At 37.5% G+C, this 22649-nt stretch overlaps 2 protein-coding genes across 2 annotated transcripts in view; one reads left to right on the top strand and one right to left on the bottom strand.

Moving 5' to 3' along the window:
* The window catches only part of Ska2 (spindle and kinetochore associated complex subunit 2), a 34235-nt gene extending 16222 nt beyond the window's left edge, over window positions 1–18013 (bottom strand). The window contains exon 1 of the mRNA XM_048792178.1: window positions 17903–18013. Within this exon, the coding sequence (XP_048648135.1) occupies window positions 17903–17935 (33 nt within the window). The 5' untranslated portion in view covers window positions 17936–18013. The remainder of the gene's footprint in view (window positions 1–17902) is intronic.
* A 308-nt stretch (window positions 18014–18321) lies between these two features.
* Prr11 (proline rich 11) overlaps window positions 18322–22649 on the top strand; it is a 22283-nt gene continuing 17955 nt past the window's right edge. The window contains exon 1 of the mRNA XM_015495786.2: window positions 18322–18554. The gene's annotated coding sequence lies outside the window, so the exon portion shown is untranslated. The remainder of the gene's footprint in view (window positions 18555–22649) is intronic.

Raw genomic sequence — 22649 nt, 5'->3', positions numbered from 1 at the left:
GGAGAGGGAGCAAGGGAGGAATAGACGAACTCTAGATAGGGCAGAGGGGTTGGAGGGGAAAGGGAGGAGGCATGGGGTCAGAAATGATGGTGAAATGTGATGGTCATTATTATCCAAAGTACATGTATGAAGACACTAATTGGTATGAATATACTTTGTATACAGCCAGAGATATGAAAAATTGTGCTCTATATGTGTAATAAGAATTTTAGGGCTGGGGTTGTGGCTGAGCGGTAGAGCACTTGCCTAGCGCATTCGAGGCCCTGGGTTTGATCCTCAGCACCACATGAAAATAGATAAATAAAATAAAGGTATTGAATCCAACTACAACTAAACACTAAATATTAAAAAAAAATTGTAATGCATTCTGCTGTCACATATAAATTAAAAAATTAATTAAAAAAAATATCAGCTGGGTGCAGTGGTACATGTCTATAATCCCAGTAACTCGGGAGGCTGAGGCAGAGGGATTTCAAGTTCAAGGCCAGCCTTGGTAACTTAGTGAGACCCTGTCTCAAAATAAAAAAATAAAAAGGACTGGGGATGTTGTCCAGTGGTCAAAAGGTCAAGCTTATAGCAGAGCACATAACTCAGTTATAGACCATATGCTTAGCATGCCCCAGACCACAGATTCAATCTCCAGTACCAAAAAATAGTTGAGTTTAGTATACAGTATATAATTTTTCAGTCCTATTCGCTTTCCTTAAATTCATTTCTGGCCTATATTCTTAAAATGAACTCTTGGGGCCCAGTGTGATGGCACACACCTATCTCCAGTTCTAGAACACCCCTGGGTTCAATCGCTAGTACCCCAAAAAATATAAAAAAAAAAAAAATTCTTGCTGGTTGTGTGGCATGTATCTGTAATCCGAGTGGCTAGGGAGGCTGAGGCCAGCCCCAGCAACTTAGCAAGGACCTTAGCAACTCAGCAAGATCCTATCTCTAAATAAAATACAAAAAAGGGCTGGGGATATGGCTCAGTGGTTAAGCAACCTTGGGTTCAATCTCCAGTACCAAAAAAAAAAAAAGAAAGAAAGGATCCCATCAAGTGACAGAATAATTAATGAAGAAATCTAAACAATAAAATAAAAAAATCCAGTATAAATAAAATATTCCCAAAGTTCTAAGAGATGGGGGAGGGTACAAGAGAAACAGATGCATGAAGAAGAGCGCACACACAAAATTTCTGGAATTAGAATGACATTTATTTCTCAACAGCAACCCTACAAGCTAGGAAACAACAAAACAATGATATTAAAATTAAGAGAAAATAATCTTGCTGGGTGAAGTTACATATGCTTGTAATCCCAGCTCCCTGAGAAGTTGAGGCAGGAGGATTGCAAGTTCAAGTACAGCCTGGACAATGTAGCTAGACCCTGTCTCAATATTAAATAAAAAATATAAAGTAACTGAATGAGTGAGCACCTCATCTGGGTTCAATTCCCACTACTTCAATAAAAAAAAAAAAAATCTCCAATCTACCAAACCACTCATCAGGAATGGAGGCTGAATTAGTCATGTGCTCATAGGAAAAATGAAGCAAGTTATGAAAAAAGAATAAGCAGCCAAGCATAGTGGTCCACACCTATAATCTCAGCTACTTGGGAGGCTGAAGTGGGAGGCCAGCCTGGGCAATTTAGTGAGACCCTATCTCAAAGTAAAAAATAAAAAGAGCTGAAGATATTTGTAGCTCTGTGTTTAAGCCCTAGTATCACAAATGAATAAATAAATAAAACAAAAGGAAAAGCAGGAATGTATTCAACAGGGTTTAGACAGAAGCAATATTTAGAATCATAACATAAATTTTGAATATTGATTTATCCACAAATATGAAGATTAAAATAAATATGGGTAGTATTTCATCTTCATCATCTATACCAAGAATTACTGTTAATAAACAGCTCATGAAGAGCACTTCCTATGGATCAAACAATTCTAAACACATTGCATATGTTAATTAATTTTATTCTCTTTCAACCTATGGACTATGAGAATAGCCCCATTTTATAATACAGGGAAGTTAACTGGCTTGCCTAAAATCATGAAACTAATAAGAAGCAGAGTTGGAATTTGACTTAGAATCATTTATATCTAGGAAATCAGTAGATATTTCAGATGCCAGGGGAATGTAGTATAAGCATACTATTTAGAAATACAAAAGAAATACTAGGGCTGGGGTATAGCTCAGTGGTACAGTATGTGTTGAGCATATGTGAGGCCCTGAGTTCAAGTCCCAGCACCCAAAAAAATGAAAAAAAGATAGAAGACACTGAAATAAACTAGTGGCCTTCTTGAGGGTGGGAGAGTGTGAAGCAATTAATTACTATTGGAAATTATAAGTTTTATACTTGTGTGACTCTTCAAATTATACACATTTAATTTGATAGAAATAAAGGTTCAGAGTTGGGAAGAAATCAGGTATAAGTGAAGAAGAATCAACTATGAGGCAACAGTGAATTATGTAAGTATTAATGACCATTAGGTAAGAAACCAACTCCTAAGTAATATGCCCAGAAACCTGAACATGTAACTCAGAAATCTCATCACAGACAAGTTGTAAAAGAGAAAAATAACTAGAGATGAAACAAAGATGAGAGATGGAAAGCAGAGAAAATGTCTACCACAATAGTACTAAAAATAGTACTGGAAAAATACTGATTTGGAAGAGTCCTTTAGTCAGTCAGATAGTACCATTGGACCACAATGGTTGGTTGTTCTTCAGTGAGAAAAAAAAAAAAAAGGTCAAAGAAAAAAAGCTACTTTCAGAGTTAAAAAATTCAAAAACAGATTCCCATAGAATTCTGAAATTCCATGAAGAGTAAAAAGTGAACATGCATGAAATTCTCCCAATTTTGTATAAAAACTCACTTTAGTTCATACTTCTACCCAATCAAAAAAAGTTTGTTTTTTTTTTCAGCTGGGCGCAGTGGTGCATGCTTGTAATCCCAGCAATTGGGGAAGCTGAGGCAGGAGGATTGCGAGTTCAAAGCCAGCCTCAGCAATGCCAAGGCACTAAGCAACTCAGTGAGACCCTGTGTCTAAATAAAATACAAAAAAGGGCTGGGGATGTGGCCCAGTGGTCGAGTGCCCCTGAGTTCAATCCCTGGTACCAAAAAAAATTTTTTTAAAGAAGTTTTTTTTTTTTTTTTTTTTTTTTTTTTTTTTTTTTGGTACTGAGGATTGAACCCAGGGGTGCTTAACCACTGAGCCACATCCCCAGCCCTTTTTATATTTCATTTAGAGGAAGGGTCTCTCTGAGTTGCTAAGTACCTCGATAAATTGCTGAGGCAGGTTTTGAAGTCATGATCCTCCTGTCTCAGCCTCCCCAGCCGCAGGGATTACAAGTGTGTGCCACCGTGCCAAACGAAAAGTAATTTATTTTTAAATACAGTATAATTGATAAATTAAGTTTTTGAAATTCTGCATAGTTTTAAAGGATCTTAAATGTGTTGGCTTGAATTTGTCAGGGATAAAACCCACAGTCCTTAGAACTTACAGAAGGCAAAATGTAATTTCCTACAGCTTGGTCTCTCATTCCTAGCCCAAGCCTAAGAGACTGCATTCTACCTTCCCTGAAGTTAATTGTTAAACATTTACATGCAATCAACTGCTTTTCAAAGTTTTTATTTTTGTTGTTGTTGAGGGGTATTGCTGGCCTACAATACTTGGGCTAAAGCAAGCCTCTTGCTTCAGCTTCCTGAACTGGGACTATAAACACAGTCACACCTAGTTTCAAAAATTTTTTTTTTAATTTTCCATCTCCCCCCTTTTTTTCTTTTTAAGATGTAGATGGACACAATACCTTTATTTTATTTATTTATTTTTACGTGCTGCTGAGAATTGAACCCAGTGCCTCACACGTGCTAGGTAAATACACTACCACTGAGCTACAACCCCAGTCCTTCCATCCCTTTTAAGTAATCTGCCCATATTTCTATTTAGAAAATATTTCAGAGAACAAAGAATTTAAATAGACTTTAAAATATAGAAAGCTCATGCAGGGTGCAATGATGCATTCCTATAATCCCAGCAATTCAGGAGGCTGAGGCAGGAGGATAGAAAGTTCAAAGCCAGCCTCAGGAACTTAGCAAGGTCCAAAGCAACTTGGTGAGACCCTATCTCCAAATAAAAAATAAAAAGGGCTAGGGATGTTGTTCAGCGGTTAAGTAACCTTGAGTTCAATCCCTGGTACCAAGGGCAGGGAAAAAAAGCCCAAATTTTTTTTTTTTTTTTTTTGAGAGAGAGAGAGAATTTTTTAATATTTATTTTTTTAGTTTTCAGCGGACACAACATCCCTGTTTGCATGTGGTGCTGAGGATCAAACCCGGGCCACACGCATGCCAGGCGAGCGCGCTACCGCTCGAGCCACATCCCCAGCCCAAGCCCAAATTTTTTAAAAAGAAATATGAACCAGCAATTCCACTTTCAGACATATATCCAAAAAAGAAAACAAGATCTTATAGAAATATTTATGTGCCCATTTTCATAGCAGCCTTATTCATAATAGCCAAAAGATAGAAACAAGCCAGGTGCACATCAAGGGAGGCATAGATAAACAAATGTGAACAAACAATTCAGTCTTAAAAAGGAAGGAAATTCTAACACATGCTGTAACATGGACAACCTGAGATCATGCTAAGTAAGTGAAAAAAAGCCTGTCAGAGGAAAGATAACTGCATATCTATTTATTTGAACTGAGTAAATCAAATTCATAAAGACCAGCCCAGGCTGGTAGTACATGCCTGTCATCCCAGAAACTTGGAGGATGAGACAGAAGGACCCCAAATTCAAGGCCAGCCTCAGCAACTTAGCGAAGCCCAGTCTCAAAATAAAAGATAAAAAGAACTGGAAATATGGCTCAATGGTAGAGCATCCTAGGTTCAATCACCAGTACAAGGAAAAAAAAAAAAATCATTTTTATAGACACAAAAGGTAGAATGGTGGTTGCCAGAGTCTAGAGGAAGGGAGTAGTGAGAAGTTATTGTTTAATAGAAACATAGTTCCATTTTGGAAGATGAAAAAAGTTCTAAAGGTACATAAGTGTGGAGGTTGCACAACAATAAGAATATACTTAAAAAAAAGCCCAAAATTTTTAAAAAGAAATATGAACCAGCAATTCCACTTTCGGACATATATCCAAAAATGAAAACAAGATCTTATAGAAATATTTATGTACCCATTTTCATAGCAGCCTTATTCATAATAGCCAAAAGATAGAACCAAGCCAGGTACACATCAAGGGATTAGTACATTTAAATATTGTCAAAATGGTAATTTTTGTTGTATTTTGCCATAATTTAAAAAAAAAAAATTTAAAGAGAGAAAAAAGCTTGAGAGTAAAATGTTATCCTCTGTGGGAAACTATATAGAATATTTTGTGATTACAAACAGGATAAGAATTTGCTTATCAGTGAAGTGGTCTGGGGGACAAAAAAGGAAAAAGGATTTCAATGCAATGTTGAGAGACAGAAAAACAATTTTAAGAGCCCTCTGAGGGGCTGGGGTTGTAGCTTGATGGTAGAGTGCTTCCCTAGCACATGTGAGGCACTGGGTTCGATACTCAGCACATGAAAATAAATAAATAAAATAAAGGTATTGTGTCCATCTACAATTAAAAAAATTTAAAAAAATTTTTTAAAAAAAGAGCCTCTGATTTGAACCTTCCATTTTACAAGTGAGGAAATAGGCTAAGTGACTTGTTTGTAATTCAGTTCTTATTACTGTTTTTATGCAATTAAGCCAGTTATACTTGATTAAAGCCAATAAAAGCCATATAGAAGTAGAAAAACTATAAATTCTTAACTTGAATTAAAATTAATCTGCTCATGTTATTAAAAAATCAAAGAAAAATTCTCTCTTGAAATAAAAATTAAAAAATAAAAATCCCCTCTGAACAAAACCTGATAGTATGGCACAGAAAAATAAAATGAATTGAAGTATTTGGTAGTTCTAGTCCTGGTATCTTTAGCCAGCAGTGTAGCCTTAAGTGAGTATTCATTTCTCTGGGCCTGTCTCTCTTATTACATGAAAGAATTATTTCAGGTGGCTTTCAACACTTCAATTCTATTATTTCCTTATAATTACAAATAAACATGATTAACTTGTCAAAATGCTAAAACTTAGTAAAGCCAGGTGCAGTGGCACATACCTATAATCCCAGCAGCTCAGGAGGCTAAGGCAGGAGGATTGTGAGTTCAAAGCCATCCTCAGCAAACCGTGAGGTGCTAAGCAACTCAGTGAGACCCTGTCTCTAAATAAAATACAAAATAGGACTGGGAATGTGGTTGAGTGCCCCCAAGTTCAATCCCCAGCCACAAAAAATAAAATAAAATAAACTTTAAAGATAAATGTTGCCTTCTTCCAATAAATTCTGACGTTTAAGCCTCAGATTTTAATGCTTACAGTGAACTCTACCTCCTGTTTTCTTCCTGTTTAAGATGATTTTTGGTTCAGTTTCAGCTACATAGTTTCTGCAGTTTGCCTCATTGTTCTTCCCAAATACCAAAACCCTATAAGCAATATTGCACTGCTCAGAGCTATTTACACAGCAGAGACAATATTGATAGGGTTCTAGGATCTGGTGATAAACAGGAAATTTATAGACCAATTATGATGATCCCTAAAATATTTCTAAGCTTTACTCACAGCCCTCCTCATTACTAAGTAAGCCTTGTAGAAGCCTTGTAAAACAGTGAAGTTTCTGTATTTAATAACTTTTAGCTAATTAACTTTAGATACCGATATTATTTTTAGGGGATTATAATTTTAAAGTAAAACTAGTGCTTGTGTTTAAGCCCAAGACATTTGTATTTCAGAAACAATTACAGTTTTCTTCAAAATCAGTAATAAAATAAATAAATAAATAAAGGCAAAGGTTATATATTGACCCTAAAGGTGATTAAAAAAATATTTAATTTAGCTGGAAAAATCTATGGAAATCATTGTCAAAGCACCCCAAGAATAATTAATTTTCTTTCTGCAGACTAGACATCTTTGGAAATAGACTGGGGCCATAAAGGATAGTCTACACAAATAGGAAAAGAAATAGTTTAAGAAGTAACTGTTTTAGAAAATACACTACATATTTTTAAGCATACAAAATTGTTATCCTAGAACCACGTGCAGGCCTGCAATCCTAGCAGCTAGGGAGGCGGAGGCAGGAGGATCACAAGTTCAAAGCCAGCCTCAGCAGTTTAGCAAGGCGCTAAGCAACTGGTGAGACTCTGTCTCTAATAAAATACAAAACAGAGCTAGGGATGTGGCTCAGTGGTCAAATGCCCCTGAGCTCAATTCCCAGTACCCCCCCCAAAAAAAATATTGTTATCCTAGGTTTTAATATGACCAGTTTAAGGCTTTAAGTAACTAACACAATGTATAACATACTACTCAACTATTTTCAGCAAAAAGAAAAGAATTGCAGTTCTCAGTTTAAAAATACTTGCCTTTACATGGAGCAGTGGCACATACCTGTAATCCCAACAACTTAGAAGGCTAAGGCAGAAGGATCAGCAATTCGAGGCCAACCAACTTAATGAGGCCCTAAGCAACTTAGCAAGACCCTGCCTCAAAAAATAAAAAGGTCTGGGAATACAGGTCAGTGGTATAGTGCCCCTAGGTTCAATCTCCAGTACCAAAAATTAAAAATACTTGCTTTTTAAAAACAAACCCACAGATTCCCATTGTAACAGCAGTGCTCTGCCAAAAAAGGATCAGTGCTCTTAAAGTTTAAAAGACATCCATTTGTGAGAGATTTGTCTCAACAGTATCAAACCACAAGGAAATAAAGGAAGAAAAAAATTTCAGTCTTGCCCATTGTTTTCGGCTTAGAAAAGATATGTTCTGGATTCACCAAGTAGGCTTAGAAATGCATTTTTAATAGAAACATTGCTCACTACCCCCCACCTTTTCTTTCTTTTTTTAAAAAATATTTTATTTTTTAGCTGTAGATAGACACAATATTTTTATTTTATTTTTATGTGGTGCTGAGGATTGAACCCAGGGCCTGGCACAGGTTAGGCGAGCACTCTACAGCTGAGCCACAACCCCAGCCCAGCCCCCAATCTTTTCTGTATAGGGGATTGAACCCAGTGTATTCCATCTGCTAAACAAGCACTCTACTTTGAGCTACATCCCCAACACTTTTTTTTTGAGACAGGTTCTTGCTCTGTTGCCCAGGCTGGCCTTAAACTTGCAATCCTCGTGTCTCAAATCTTCAGCGTCACTAGGATTATAGGTCACTTGTGTCACCTGATAGATAGAAACATTGTTTTAAGGAAGCATTAGGTATCTTAAACACTCCTTGAACTAGAGTAGCTATACCATTAATCAAAAATCTATTTTCTTATATGCTTTTCACTCGAATTCAGATTCAGAAACACCTTTATTTACTCTCATTTTACTTTGTTCAAGGCTCTGGTTTACCATTTTCTGTACTATATTATAATCTTTTGTTTGCATGGGATAATATCACCACTTGATTTCAAATTTCTTACTGACAAGATCCCTTTTTACTTTATACCACTGAGCTATCCTCCCAGGTTCTGTATTCCTAGATTTTAGTGTATACCCAATTCAGTCTAATACACAATGACAAAAGGGATGAAAGAACATTCATTTATTTGAAAAAAAAAAAAAACAGTAAAACCACCTTTTATTTTTTTTTTTTAAATATTTATTTATTTTTTTAGTTCTCGGCGGACACAACATCTTTGTTTGTATGTGGTGCTGAGGATCGAACCTGGGCCGCACGCATGACAGGCGAGCGCGCTACCACTTGAGCCACAGCCCCAACCCTAAAACCACCTTTTAAAAAGCAGTTTTAAGGGCTGGAGTTCTACCTCAGTGATGAAGCACTTGCCTAGCATGTGTGAGGCACTGGATTTGATTCTCAGCAAAGCATATAAATAAATAAATACAGGTCTATCAACAAATGAAAAAATATATATTTTAAAATCTGTTTTAAACCAAGTGTGGAAGCACATGCCTGTAATCCCAACAACACAAGAAGTTGAAGGAGGAGGACTGCAAATCCAAGGGCAGTCTTAGCAATTTAGTGAGGCTCTAAGCAACTTAGTGAGATCCTGTCTCAAAATTAAAAATTAAAAAGTGCTGAGATAAACAGCAACATGTACTAGCACCAGACTACAGACATGTTATATCAGGCAGAAGGCTGCCAAAGGGGAAAAAGTTTTATATTTTTCAGTTCTTCATCTCAAGGTTTTACTTAACTATTGTTAGTGTATATAAAAGCTGGTCTTTTCAATTGAAGTAATCTACTTTTTTAAAGGATGTAGCTCAGTGGTAAAGCAACCAGTACCAAAAAAAAATGAAAACTTGTTTTAAGGGCCCAGAGGTGTGGCTCAGCAGTAGATTGCTTGCCTTGCACATGTGAGGCCCTGGGTTTGATCCCTAGCACGACAAAAAAATTAAATTAAATTAAAAAATAAAAATAAACCTACCCTGTTTTAACTGGAATTTATTCCAAGTTGCCAACAAGTTAAGAGCCACCTATAACATCTACATAAACAAAATTGACTTTTGCCTTTTTCTACTAGAGTGTTTTGACTATTATCCACTTTCTTCCAACAGAACAAATGCATATCTAAACTTGTCTGAAATAGATAAACAGCAATATGCACTAGAACCAAGTTACAGACATGTTATATCAGGCAAAAGGCAGCCAAAGGGGAAGAACATGGGCAGAAATTTTATTTTTTTCAGTTCTTTGTCTCAAGGTTTTACTTAACTATTGCTAAGGTATATAAAGGCTGGTTTTTTCAAATGAAGTAAGCTACTTCTTTAAAGCTTTCAGGATTTAATTTATTTGTTTACTTGTGCTATGAATGCTACAGGGACAGATTTTTCACAATATACTGAATGAACCTGGCTTAGTAAAATAGATAAACGTACATAAAATTGTAAAATACATTACAACATAGTCTTAACAGTCGTAAAAATGTGGTTTTCTTCTCTTTCTGCTTACCTGTCTTCTAATTTTACTATAAAAAATATGTAAACATGTATAATAACTAAAGCAATTGTATTTTGGGTAGATAGGGCCTCACTAAGTTGCTGAGGCTTCACTAAGATGCCGAGGCTGGCTTTGAACTCGAGATTCTTCTGATTCAGCCTTTGAGCCGCTAAAATTACACACCTGTGCCACCCTGCCCAGCCAAAAGCAATTTTTTTTTTAATGAAGTATAAGGCATTCTATACCAAGTCATTCTTCACTTAAAGATCATTGGGGTGTAAGCAGGGCTATCACTCAGTGAGAGAGCTTTTGCCTAGCATGTGCAAGTTCATGGGCTCAATCAGTAACATTAGGGGAAAAAAAAGATCACTGGGGTTTTCCAAAGCCTATAAAATTAATTCCAATTTAGTATGATTCTTCCCAAGATGATATGAAAATTCTCTCTCAGAGCTGGAGAGGTGGCTCAGTGGTAGAGTGCTCACCTAGCATGCATGAGGCACTGGGTTCCATCCTGGGCACCACATTAAAAAAAAAAAAAACCCTAATGAATCCACCTAAAACTAAAGATACATAAATAAATAAATAAATAGATAGATAGATAAATAAAAATTCTCTCTCCACTAAAGCTTCACACTTCACACTTCAGTCACACTAATTTTACTGTCTCAAATATGTCAGCCTGTTTATTTTTTGTTTGTTTTTCTTTTTAGTTTGGTTTCATCATGGGAACTGAACCCAGGGGGACTTTACCACCAAGCTATGTTCCCAGCACTTTTAAATTTTTTATTTTGAGAGAGGGTTTCACTAAATTGCTTAAGGATCTTGTTATAGTTGAAGCTGGCTTTGAACTTGATATCCTCCTGCCTAATCCTCCCATGTTGCTGGGATTATAGGTATGTAGCACAGCCCCAGCCCAAGGTGGTTTTATAAATCACTAATCTCTAATAGTGTCTGACAGGCAGTATATTCTCAAATATTATGTTGCTGTTACACAGAATATTTAAAAACACATAATATATTGTGTAATATATGTGTATATATAAAATGCTCATAACTCATGATAATCTCATATTCAGTGTATAAAGTTAGAATATATGCCAAATATGACAAATAGCTACATTCCTAAATTGCAGAATCCAGTTGAAACTGTGCACACACTTGAAACAACAATGTAGTTTTTTGTTTGTTTTGTTTTTATGCTGGGGAATGAACCCAAAGGAAAGACAAGCTTTACCACTGAGCACATTCCCACCCCTTTTTACTTTTTGTCATTTTGAGATAGGGTCTTGCTAGTAAATTGCTGAGGCTATTCTTGAACTTGAAATCCTCCTGTCTCAACCTTCCAAACAACTTGGATCACAGGAGTGTGCCACCACATCCAGCTAGAAAGACTTATTTTGACTCAGTTTCAGAGGCTTCAGTGAATGGTCACTTGGGCCTATTGCTTTGGGCCTATGGCAGCAGAGTATAACAGGGTGGAAGCACAAGGCAAAGGAGGCCTGTTCACCTCCCGGTGGCTAGGAAGCAAAGAGAGAGGGAGGAGGTGTCCAAATTTTCCTTTCAAATGCAATCCCCCCAATGACCTAACTTCTTCCAAATAGGTTTCACCACTAAAAGGTTCCACCACACCTCCCAATAGCACCACATTGCTGGGGACCAAGTTGTTTCCACATAAGCCTTTAGGGGATATTTCAGATCCAAACTACTGCAAACTACAAATCCCTGTTAACCACTGGCAATTTTATCTATCTGTATATATTTTTCTGATGAGACAGAGCTCCTCTAAGAATCCTCAGCTTAAAGAAGAGAATATATATTAAAAACTAGGCTCTAAAAGAAATCAGAAACCTTAGCAAAAATTGAGATTGTTTCTGTATTTATAAAATAAGAACAAAAATACTGAACTCAAAGAAGCCAGGGTTAACTTATTCAAACTAAAAATGTTATATATTAAGATAAATTAGAAGTATAATCTTTTTTATATGTGGTGCTAGGAACTGAACTCAGAACTTCCAGCATGCTAGGCCAGCCAGCATTCTACCACTGAGCTACATCCTCAGCCTTTTGTGAGACAGGATCTCAGTCCTAAGTTGCCAGGACTGGCCTAGAACTTTAAATTCTCCTCACTCACCTTCCAGAGGAGCTGGGATTACAGGTGTAACCACTCTCAGTTCCCACTTCACATTAAATGAGCTCATAACATATGGCCTTTCCTACTCTATTTCTAAAATTGAAGACGTATTCACACCAAAATATAATCTTAAGGCAGGAAAAAAAATCTTTCCCTCCTTTCAATGATAGATTTTTATCCAAAACCTTCATAATTATACAGGTTCTGAACAGAAAGCTCAATGATACCTTAAAGAAATGTAATGTAAAAAGTAAACACCACAAGATAAAATGTATGAATTGGACTTCATCAAAAAATTTTAAAGGAGGGGCTGGGGCTGTAGCTCAGAGAAAGAGCACTTGCTTAGCATGTGTGAGGCACTGAGTTTGATCCTTAGCACCACATAAAAATAAACAAATACAATAAAGTCATGCTGTCCATCTACAACCATAAAAAAAAATTTTTTAAATTTTCAAACGAGAAGGCAATTAATAGACTAGAAAGAAAAATGACTCTTCTGATGAAATAAAAAAGCAACATAATTTGAAAAAAGGCAAGATTTTAAGATACTTCACTAAACAAGATATACCAATTATAAATAAACCCATGAAAAGATGCTACCCAGCAATCCCATTCCTCAGTATTTACACAAAAGAAATGAATACATGCCCCAAAACTTGTATACTTCAATGCTCATGGCCATTTCATTCATAACAGACAAAACATGGAGACCGAAAGTCCAAAATCTGGAGAACAGATAAACAATTTGTCATATTCTGTACAATGGAATACTACTCAGTAATAAAAATGGTTTAGCCACTAATAATTAACAATGACAGGGATAAATCTCAAAAACATTATAGTAGGTACAAGAAGCCAAACACAAAAGGCTATATATTGTATAATTCCATTTGCATGAAATTCTACAAAAGCTATAGGTCAATGGTTGTCAGGGAGTTTGCTAGGAAGAGGCTAACTACAAAGGGGCACAAAGAAACCTTTTTTAAGGTGATGGAAATCTATATCCTGGCTATGCTGTTCATTACATGACTGTATCCATTTGCCAAAACTCATGAAATTATACACTTAAAATTGAGTTTTATTCTGTGTAAATTGTATCTCAATAAAATTCACTATAAAAAGTGATGAATTCACAGTTTTTATCTCATCAACACAAAAATGAACTTTAATTCCAGCATTTTAAAATTTTAAATCTAAGCATTTCCTACATAATACAAAATCAACATTAAGACCTGAGGCAAGTTACCACAGTAAATATACAGCAGAGATTGTTTTCATCTCTTACTAATTAGTGATAAAACTCAATTAAATAAAAACTAAGGTTTGTCCAAACCTACCCAAATCTATTAAAGAAAGAAGCAAATTACAAGTACACTCATTTAGACAAGCCATAACAAGTTTAGATATAAGAAGTGTTTTCTCAATGTGTTTCATTATGCAGTGTAGTAGTGAGTTTTTAATATTAGGTAAAAAGTTTTTATCAAATTATGACTTTCTAAAAAGATATACTTCTTGTTTATAATAATTATACAGTTTTTAGCAACAAAGTTCATAGTCAATTATTTACAAATACTGAAGAAAGAAGTAAGGCAAGAATGAAAATTCTGGCGAGCACTCTGCTTTCAGATGCTTTGACAATACTATTGCACTGCTAGCTGTCAAGTACAGTAGTGCAATAAAGTCAGAGCATTCGTAAGCAGTAATAAGTAGGAAAGGAACATAAACGAATCTTGCATCAGTTGAAGCTTCAGTGTGAAAAGAATTTGAAGTTGGATTGCCACTTTGGTCAGAAGACATCAAAACATAAAGACATTTATATCAATGTGATATTGGTTTTTGATGACTAATCAACCATTAACATTCGAATAGAAACATGCAGAGATGTAAAGGAATTTTTAAAATATCTTGAGTCTTGGTAGTAATTAACAAGTGTATTAGTAATACCTCAAAATTGGTATTAATAAAACCAATTAGAAGTACTAAGTCACAGTTGTGATAAAGTTTCCTCATCTCTGATGAGATAGTTTGTTGGTTAGCTCCTTTTCCAAAGCAAAATGACTGATTGATTACCTGCCATATAAAACAAGCCCTTTGAATAAGAATGTTAAAGAAAATAAAAGAAAAATAATAAATGTGTAAAATCTCTTATATACCCAATCTATTACTCTGGATTCTAAACTATAACACAAAACACACACACACACACACACACACACACACACAAAGCATTTTGTAAGGCATGACAGTGCGTGCCTGTAATTCCAGTGACTCCGGACGCTGAGACAGGAAGATCACAAGTTTGAGGCCAGCCTCAGGGAAACCCTATCTCAAAAATAAAAAGGACTAGGGATGTACTCAGTGTTCTAAAGTGCCCCTGGGTTCAATCCTCAGTACCAAAAATAAAAGTACTTATCATTATAGCTTTTTATTTCAAGAGTTTACTGAGGACTATGATAACAAAGAAAGACACTGCCAAATAATCAATGTGAGCTAAACATGACAATATTATCCCAACCTAATTGAATTTTATGGAAAGAGGTTTTAAATATAAACCTTAAATATAAAAGGAAAGCAAATTAATTTCTTGTTAATTTTAAAATATCAAAATGAAAATAATGGAGAAAGAGGCCTGAGATGTAAACAATAAATTTCCTTAAAAAACAAATGTAAACTTAGAAATAGAAATCATAGAGTTGGGCATGGTTGCACATGCCTAATCCCTGCTACTCAGGAAGATAAGGCAGAAGGATGCAAATTTCAGGCCAGCCTGGACAATCTGGCAACATCCTGTCCCAAAAAATAACAAGGCAGGTAGATGTCACTTCTTAGTGGTAGAGGACCTAGCTTCAATCCCTAGGGACTCTGGGGGTTTGTGAGGATTAGTAAGCATATCATAGTATCACATTACACTTTTGTGTACAATCACTAGTAGAACCACAAAAGGAGGGCCTTCCACAAATATCATTCAATCAATAAGTAAAGGGAAAATAGTTAGAGAACACATATTACTTTACAATGAGGTTATTCCTCCTTTAGTAATGTTGACTGATGCAAAAATACTTTCCTCTTATTTTCACCAACCTTCCTTTAAATGGTCCAGTTCAGCTACTTAGGTGGCTCAAGCCCACCAAGAAATGGACTCAAATTTGGGACAGCTGGAACATAAAGAGTCTTGGCCTCAAATCCTGGGCCACAAAATTCAAATGTGAGAATATTTAACTCTTGTTAATCAAGTGTCATGTTTTAAAGACAAGTGTTTATAAAGACAAGTGTTTAGTATTCTGAACTGTAAGTTAATACAAGAAAATAGAAAAAAATATTAAATTAAGAGGATCAGGCTATCTGTTTACAAAACTAAGATAACTTTTTCAAAGTTAAATACAATGCATTCTCTTTTCACCTACTAAATATTCCATACTGGTCCCCTGGCAATCCTTTATTTAAGTAATGTAAGACCAACAAACAAAAACCCATAAGATTGTACCAGAAATCATTTACCTCTAGAATCTTAGAAACTACACTGATTCTGGTTTATAGATAAAACATTTTTTAAAGGAATATGGCAAATCCGAAGATGAGATGCACCATCCTTTACTATCGAGTCAATACAAAATAGGAATATTAAAAATAATAATAAAAATTCCAATTCATTCTTAAACTCTAATAATTTTTTTTAAATATTTATTTTTTAGTTGTAGTTGGACACAATACCTTTATTTGTTTTTATGTGATGCTGAGGATTGAACCCAGGGCCTCGCAGTTGCTAGGCAAGCGCACTACCACTGAGCCACAACGCCAGCCAGTAAACCCTAATAATTAGGAAAACAAACCAATAACTTGAAAAAAAGCTACCACTAATTTACTTTTAAGAAATTTAAGGGGGGAGGGAACTCTGCTTTCTAGTCTTCCTCTCATCAAAAGGAAGTTTAAAAGCTATCTCATAATTAAACATCTAAAAGTTTAAAAGTTGGCTGCCTCGTAACTTTCTAAAACCTCCATTTTTCAAAATGTTTACTTGCTTTTCCCTTAAAATAGAATTTGTTCATTCTAACAAAAAAAAAAAGAAGAAGAAGTTTTTTAAGAATATTGATGCTATTGCAAAAGCTAGAAAAAAGTATAAAAATTAAACAGCCAACAGGCTGTGTGGGCATATATTAAAAAACAATTAGCATCAGGCAGCATATAACAACTAAGCAGAAATATCTGTATCTGCAGAGAGGAATTTAAAATGGGGGAGTGGGAAAAGACAGTCTTAATTTTTATGCCTGTTGATAGAAGTAAACTCCTATCCTTGACATTTCGTGTATTTAAAAAAAAAAAAGTAAAAATAAAAACAAAACGAACAAATATTCATTATTGCAGGTTTGGAAAATTGCAGAAAGAAAATTCGTCTTCCCTCCCATGTCTCCCTCCATTCTGTTTCCATACCCACACTCCCTCCACAAAGAAAATTTGGACACAAATGTTAAAGTAATTGAAAGCCTTGCAATTAAATGTAAATAAAACCGGTGCTTCAATTCCTTAACAAATCAAATGAAAATAATAAGATAAATCAAGGCCTAACATTTTTCTGGGGTGGGAATGGGGCGGGGGTAGTACACACTATCATCCAGGATCACCACAGATCCTTACCAAAGCAGAAGTTAAAGAACCAATATTCATCTCGGAAAGAGCAGTGTGGGCACACAGATATACCTAAGCAATAACGCCAGGGAATGGAGGGGAGGAGGAGAAACAGATTGAAGCTGGAGAAGAAAGAAGTTTTTTTGTACTTTTTAAAATTTGATCTTGTTATTTTCTTTAAAAAACAACAGGAACTCAAAGATGGGTACTTCCTCAAAGTTCCATATTTTTAAAGAAACCAACCCAATCTAAAAATACCGATAATGCAAGAAGAAAATAAAGAGTGAAGGCAGAACAAGGGAGCCAAGAAAAAAGCGCGGGCTATCAAGCTGGTAGACTAAGGACGGGAGGGAGGGAATTAAGGGGACAAGAGAGGGTAAGGGCTAACCCCATAAAGAAAACAAGGCTAGCCCTTCAGCTTGGCACCCTCCAGCAGGCCACACACAACAGCAACAAGGGGAGTGCTTTCTAGTTCTTCGCCCCCGCCCTCTACTTTCACAGATGAATGAAAATGGGCAACTCGTGAGCAAGGTGCCCTCCCATTTCCAATATCCCCGGCTCTCGAGGAAACGAGCCTATAGTTCAGATCCCCATAGCTCCGACGGCTCGCTCACCCAAAGCTTGCATCCTCCGGGCCAAACACATAGCAGTCTAGGGGACTCCCTTGGCCGCTAGGAAGTTGTAGCGCACGTTTAGCATCCTTTCTCAGCCCGCCTTCGAAAACATGAATGGTTCGTTTCTCCCCGCGCCCCCTTCCGCGGCTTACTTCCCACCCCACATCCCCCTTTTTTCTAGGGGTGTGAACGACCTCCTCCCGTCTTGGGGCTTTGATAGACCCTTCCAGTCGTGTGTGTGTGTGTAAATACATAAAACGCTGTTTCCATCAGGTACAGCTCCTTCAGGGATAGAAAAGTGAAGGCAAGAAACAAGAAATTCCAAAGGCCCCACACCCTCAGCATCTCCCGCCATTTCCCTCACGAATTTCCCGGATGTACCCCTTCGCCCGCGGCGGTTAGGAGACCAGGCGGTGGCGGCTCCCTTTGGTGCAGGAGGAGGGAACTCCAGTTTGGTCCAGCCTCCGCTGCCCAGAGTTTCCCGCAACTCCACATTGCTCCCCACCTTCGAGGCCACTGGGGAAAAATTAATTACCCAGCAGGTGTCCTTCACTTTGCACTCACCATCAATTCGAGCTTATCGACCTCCGCCTCCATGTTGAATAGTTGACATTCCTCAGACCGCGGCGGCGCTTAAGCTGCAAGCCGTACTAGCACTGAGGGTCTCTATTGGACAGCTGTCACTCAATGTTTCGCACTCATTGGCTCCACTGTTTTACCGGCGCCCGCCCATTGGCAACTGGGTGCCGCCCCTCCATATGAAACACATTTTCCTGTTGGGTAAAGACACAAAACGCCGCAGGAGGATTGGCTGCAGCATATATTTTTTTTTCCATTGGCTACCCTATCTCTCTACTTTCAATTTCATAGTTAGGGCTCAGCAGAGAAGAGCTTTCGATTGGTGAAATCACAAGAAGAACCAACCAATTACACAGAAGCTTCCACCGACAGCATAGGGGACGCGACACACCCTCTTTCCTCTCCCGCCTTCTCCTTATTCATACTAAAAGCGCCTCATGCCCGATTGGTCGGAGAGTAATTCTATCTCAGCCAATCATAAGCCAGGCTGTGTTCCTACGCTACCTGGAAAGCGAATCGTGGGGGAGCCACGTCTACGATTGGTCCCTCCGTGACGAAGATTTAATTTTGAATTTTTCTTTATGGCGTGGAAGAAGCCACTGCCCGGACTCCATCTAATCCCCAGGCTCTTAGACTAGTAAGTGCAGGGACAATTCTTTCTGTGTTACCTGGGCTCGGATCTTCCGTGATTGGACCTGTTGCTGCTTGTGTTTTTATGGGTAAAGGAGGAGGGGACTGGCTGGAGTAGGAAGGGAGAAGCAGAAAAAGGGAGATTTGCGGCTTGGGAAGAGGTTCTCGGCTTGGCTCCATCCGAGCGGTACTTCTATTAACACTCTGAAAAACATGTTTTGGAATGAAGCATCTGACTTCCTTTTGCTCGTTCCTTTATATCTTTGCTACTCAAAACGGGTTCATGGGCCAGCGAAATTGACATGATTTGGCCCCTTATTAGAAACGCAAAGGGCTCCACCCATACTTTCTGAGTTAGAATATGAATTGCAATAAGATCCACGATCACTCCCGTGATTCCTATATACATTAAAGTTTGAGAAGGTATATTTCTTGGCTAAGAGTATTCCAATGGTCCTTGACACACTCTTATTTTTTATTTTGGCTGGGCGAGGGGGTACCAGGGATTGAACTCAGGGGCACTCGACCACTGAACCACATCCCCAGCCCTATTTTGTATTTTATTAGAGACATGGTCTCACTGAATTGCTTAGCGCTGGCTTTGAACTCGCGATTCTCCTGCCTCCCCGACCCTAGCGGCTGAGGTTACAGGAGTAAGACACTGCGCCGGGCCCCTTGATACACTCTTAATGCTATCGAACGTTCTGTGTCAATTTTAAGTGTGCGCTTATTACTATATGCCAAATACCGTGCTGAAGGAGACTTTAGAGTCCTGCGATCCCTCTCGAGAAACCAGACAGAAATTTAAAAAGCAATGCTACATAACATAAAACATAAAATCAATATCAGTAAGTGTCAAAAATAGTGCTGTGGTTTTCAAGATGAACTAATCGAACTAGTAATAGAAACTAAATCGTCTGAAGACCATTAATGAGGGATAAGAGGCCTCCATAAAAATAAGAACATGGTAATGAAATGTAACTGTGATTTCCGTTGCTGCCACAACCTTGGACATGCTCCATGACCAAAGAACTTTTCATATCACCTGATGGAATTTTAACAGGAGCAGCATTGCCTGCCAACAGCTAGAGAAGATTGTAAAGGTGTATATAAAGTCTTATAGGGCTGGGGTTGTGGCTCAGCAGTAGAGAGCTTGCCTAGCATACGCAAGGTGCTGGGCTCAATCTTCATCACTACATACAAATAAATAAATTAAATAAAGGTATCGTGTCCAACTACAACTAAAAAAAATTTAAAAATAATAATACAGTGCTATAAAAGCACAAAAGCAATAACATTTCCACCACTATAAATTTATAAGAACAGAAACTATTTTGGTCTTACACATGATTGTATGACAGCACCTAGCAGAATATCTGATGGATTTTGTTTTAATTTTTAATTGTTTGGTAATGGAGATTTAATTTAGGTGTGCTTTACCATTGAGTCACATCCTCAGTCCTTTTTATTTATTTATTTTTTTTTAGAAACAGGTTCTCACTAAGTTGCTTAGGGCTTTGCAAAGTTGCTGAGGCTGGGTTTGAACTGGTAATCTTCCTGCCTCAACCTCCTGAGTTGCTAAGATTATAGGTGTGTGCCACCGTGCCTGGCTACCTGATGAATTTTCAACACTCAACTAATGTCTATAAGATAAAAGTAACAAAAGTTTTGAAAATTAGGTTTAAGATGACTTAGAAAAGGATACCCCAAACAAGGGGAAAGACTGGTTACATTATAGACAGTATTTGGTATTTAATAAACCTAAGTACAAACTAGTTGTCACTAGAAGAAATGAGGCTGCAGAGCACTAAGTTGTGAACAGCTTTGAAAGATGTGCTAAGGAATTTATATATATAATGTTGGCACAAAAGGACCGAGCCAGTCACAAACTTCACAGATCAGCAAAAGCCTTTATTCGGTAATGGAGTCACACCTCTAATGGGCCTACTTTCCTGGTGGAAAATGAGCCACTGGCCAAAGAGGGAGTCCATACTTACATAGGTCACACTGAGAATTGACTTAACTCAGGAATTTAGGGTCTGTTTTACTGGGCGAGATGGCGGGGGCAGTTCTGGGGGCAGTGGTCAGTATTCTGGATTTGTCTTTACTGGGCCAGATGGAGGGTCTGGGGTCAGTGGTCAGCATCTGGAAATGGATTTGTTTGGGGAAGGATCAATGTTTTTGACCTCTTCCCACAGACTGTCCTTCCAGATTTGATAGATATCTCCTCCCCAAGGCCTGTCTTGTTACTGGGAAAGAATGTATTGGGAAAGGATCAATGTATTGCCTTCTTTTTCACTCCCTCTCCCCAGGCCACACTATTTGGGGTTTGTCATTTTCTATATCCATCATATATAATTTATATATAATATATTAATATATATATGACATTATATGTGTGTGTGTGTATATATATATATATGTATACACACACACACATTATGTGTGTATGTTACTAAGGATCAAACCTATGACCTTCCACATGCTAAGCAAGCACCCTACTACTGAGTAATACCCCCAGTCCCTAGAATTGTTAAAGAAAGAAAACTTACAGTTATACTTGTTATAAAACACACTGAGGAAGACTTTTTTCAGGACCATTGCAATAGGTATAGGGACCACTGCAGTGGGATTCCCCCCACTGGGTGGGATTTTGAGTGAGGAGAGAGAGATTGGGCTCAACTCCAAATATAATATAGGCAAATATAATTTATGGGCAAAGAACAAAGTCAATGGATGGAAAATTACTAAGAGGTAAGGGGGATTCTGCCTAAACAGATTAAGTAAGATTCATGCTAGACAGACCAGGGTGATCAGAGAAACCTAAGTAATGGAGGAAGATGAGGAACCTTATAATGTTTTGTTGTTTTGGGGGGGTGAGGGTGGTAGTTCTTGCTAAACTGATTTGGCAGAGTTTTTTGCTAAAAGCTAAAACCAAATTTTGTAAGTACAAAGACGGGTTTAGAAGAAGCTTCAGGAGCCTGATCAAGCACAGAATCTTTGTCAAAATCAATCCACCAAGTATAGCTAGAAAGTCCACTTCCTTTCTAAAGTCTGTTTTCAGGACTGGGATGTAGCATGGGCAAGACTCTGGGTTTGATTCCCCAGCACCACCACCAGGGGAAGAAAAATTTTAAGTCTATTTTCATAATTTAAGTATTGGTAATATAGGAAAAAAGGACAAGAGGCTGGTTCTATCCTTTTTGATCCCTAACAAAACATAAAGGTAAAGCAATGGGGAAGGGCTATGGAGAGGCAGATAGAATCCAAGGAAATGAAAGGTGCCATGGAAATCTCAGATTCTGGGGATCCCAACAGTGGACTGTGATAGTTTCCCATGAAATTTCTCCATAAATGGCACTGCACATGGATTTGATGAGATTTAACCGTTTTTTCTCCCCCAAACACAAAATTACTACTTTCTGGGAGGATCTCCTAAGTATCTTCTTCATTCAAAATATCTTTGTATACCTGGGATATGGTTCAGTGGTAGACCTCTTGCCTAGCATGCTCAAAGCTGTGGATTCAATCCCCAGCCCGGATCTGTGCTTTATTTTGAATTTAAAAAAGACATCCCTTTTATTTATTAATCACTGCTAAGTCTTCTTTTATTATTTCAACAGGGAAAAAAAGTGATATAATAGGGCTGGGAATATAGCTTAGTTGGTAGAGTGCTTGACTCGCATGCACAAGGTCCTGGGTTCAATCCCCAGCAACACAAAAATAAAAAATAAAAAGGTGAAGTCACCAGTCATGGTGACACATGCCAGTAATCCCAGCAACTTGGGAGCCTGAGGCAGCAGGATCTGAAATTCAAGACCAACCTCAAAAACTTAAGGAGACCCTGTCTCAAAATAAAAATTTTTTCAAAGGGCTGGAGAGCTGGGCACAGTGGCCCACACCTATAATCCCAGCAGCTCAGGAGGCAAAGCCAGCCTCAGCAATAGCAACTCAGTGAGACCCTGTCTCTAAATAAAATACAAAATAGGGCTGGGGATGTGACTCAGTGGTTGAGTGCCCCTGAGTTCAATCCCCAGTACCCACCTCCATCACAAAAAAAAAAAAAAAAAAAAAAAAAAAAAAAAAAAAAAAAAAAAAAAAA

The sequence above is a fragment of the Marmota marmota genome, unplaced genomic scaffold, assembly GCF_001458135.2.
Source record: "Marmota marmota marmota unplaced genomic scaffold, marMar, whole genome shotgun sequence".
Lineage (NCBI taxonomy): Eukaryota > Metazoa > Chordata > Mammalia > Rodentia > Sciuridae > Marmota > Marmota marmota.
Note: the sequence above shows the minus strand (reverse complement) of the source record. Positions and strands in the feature narration are given on the sequence as shown.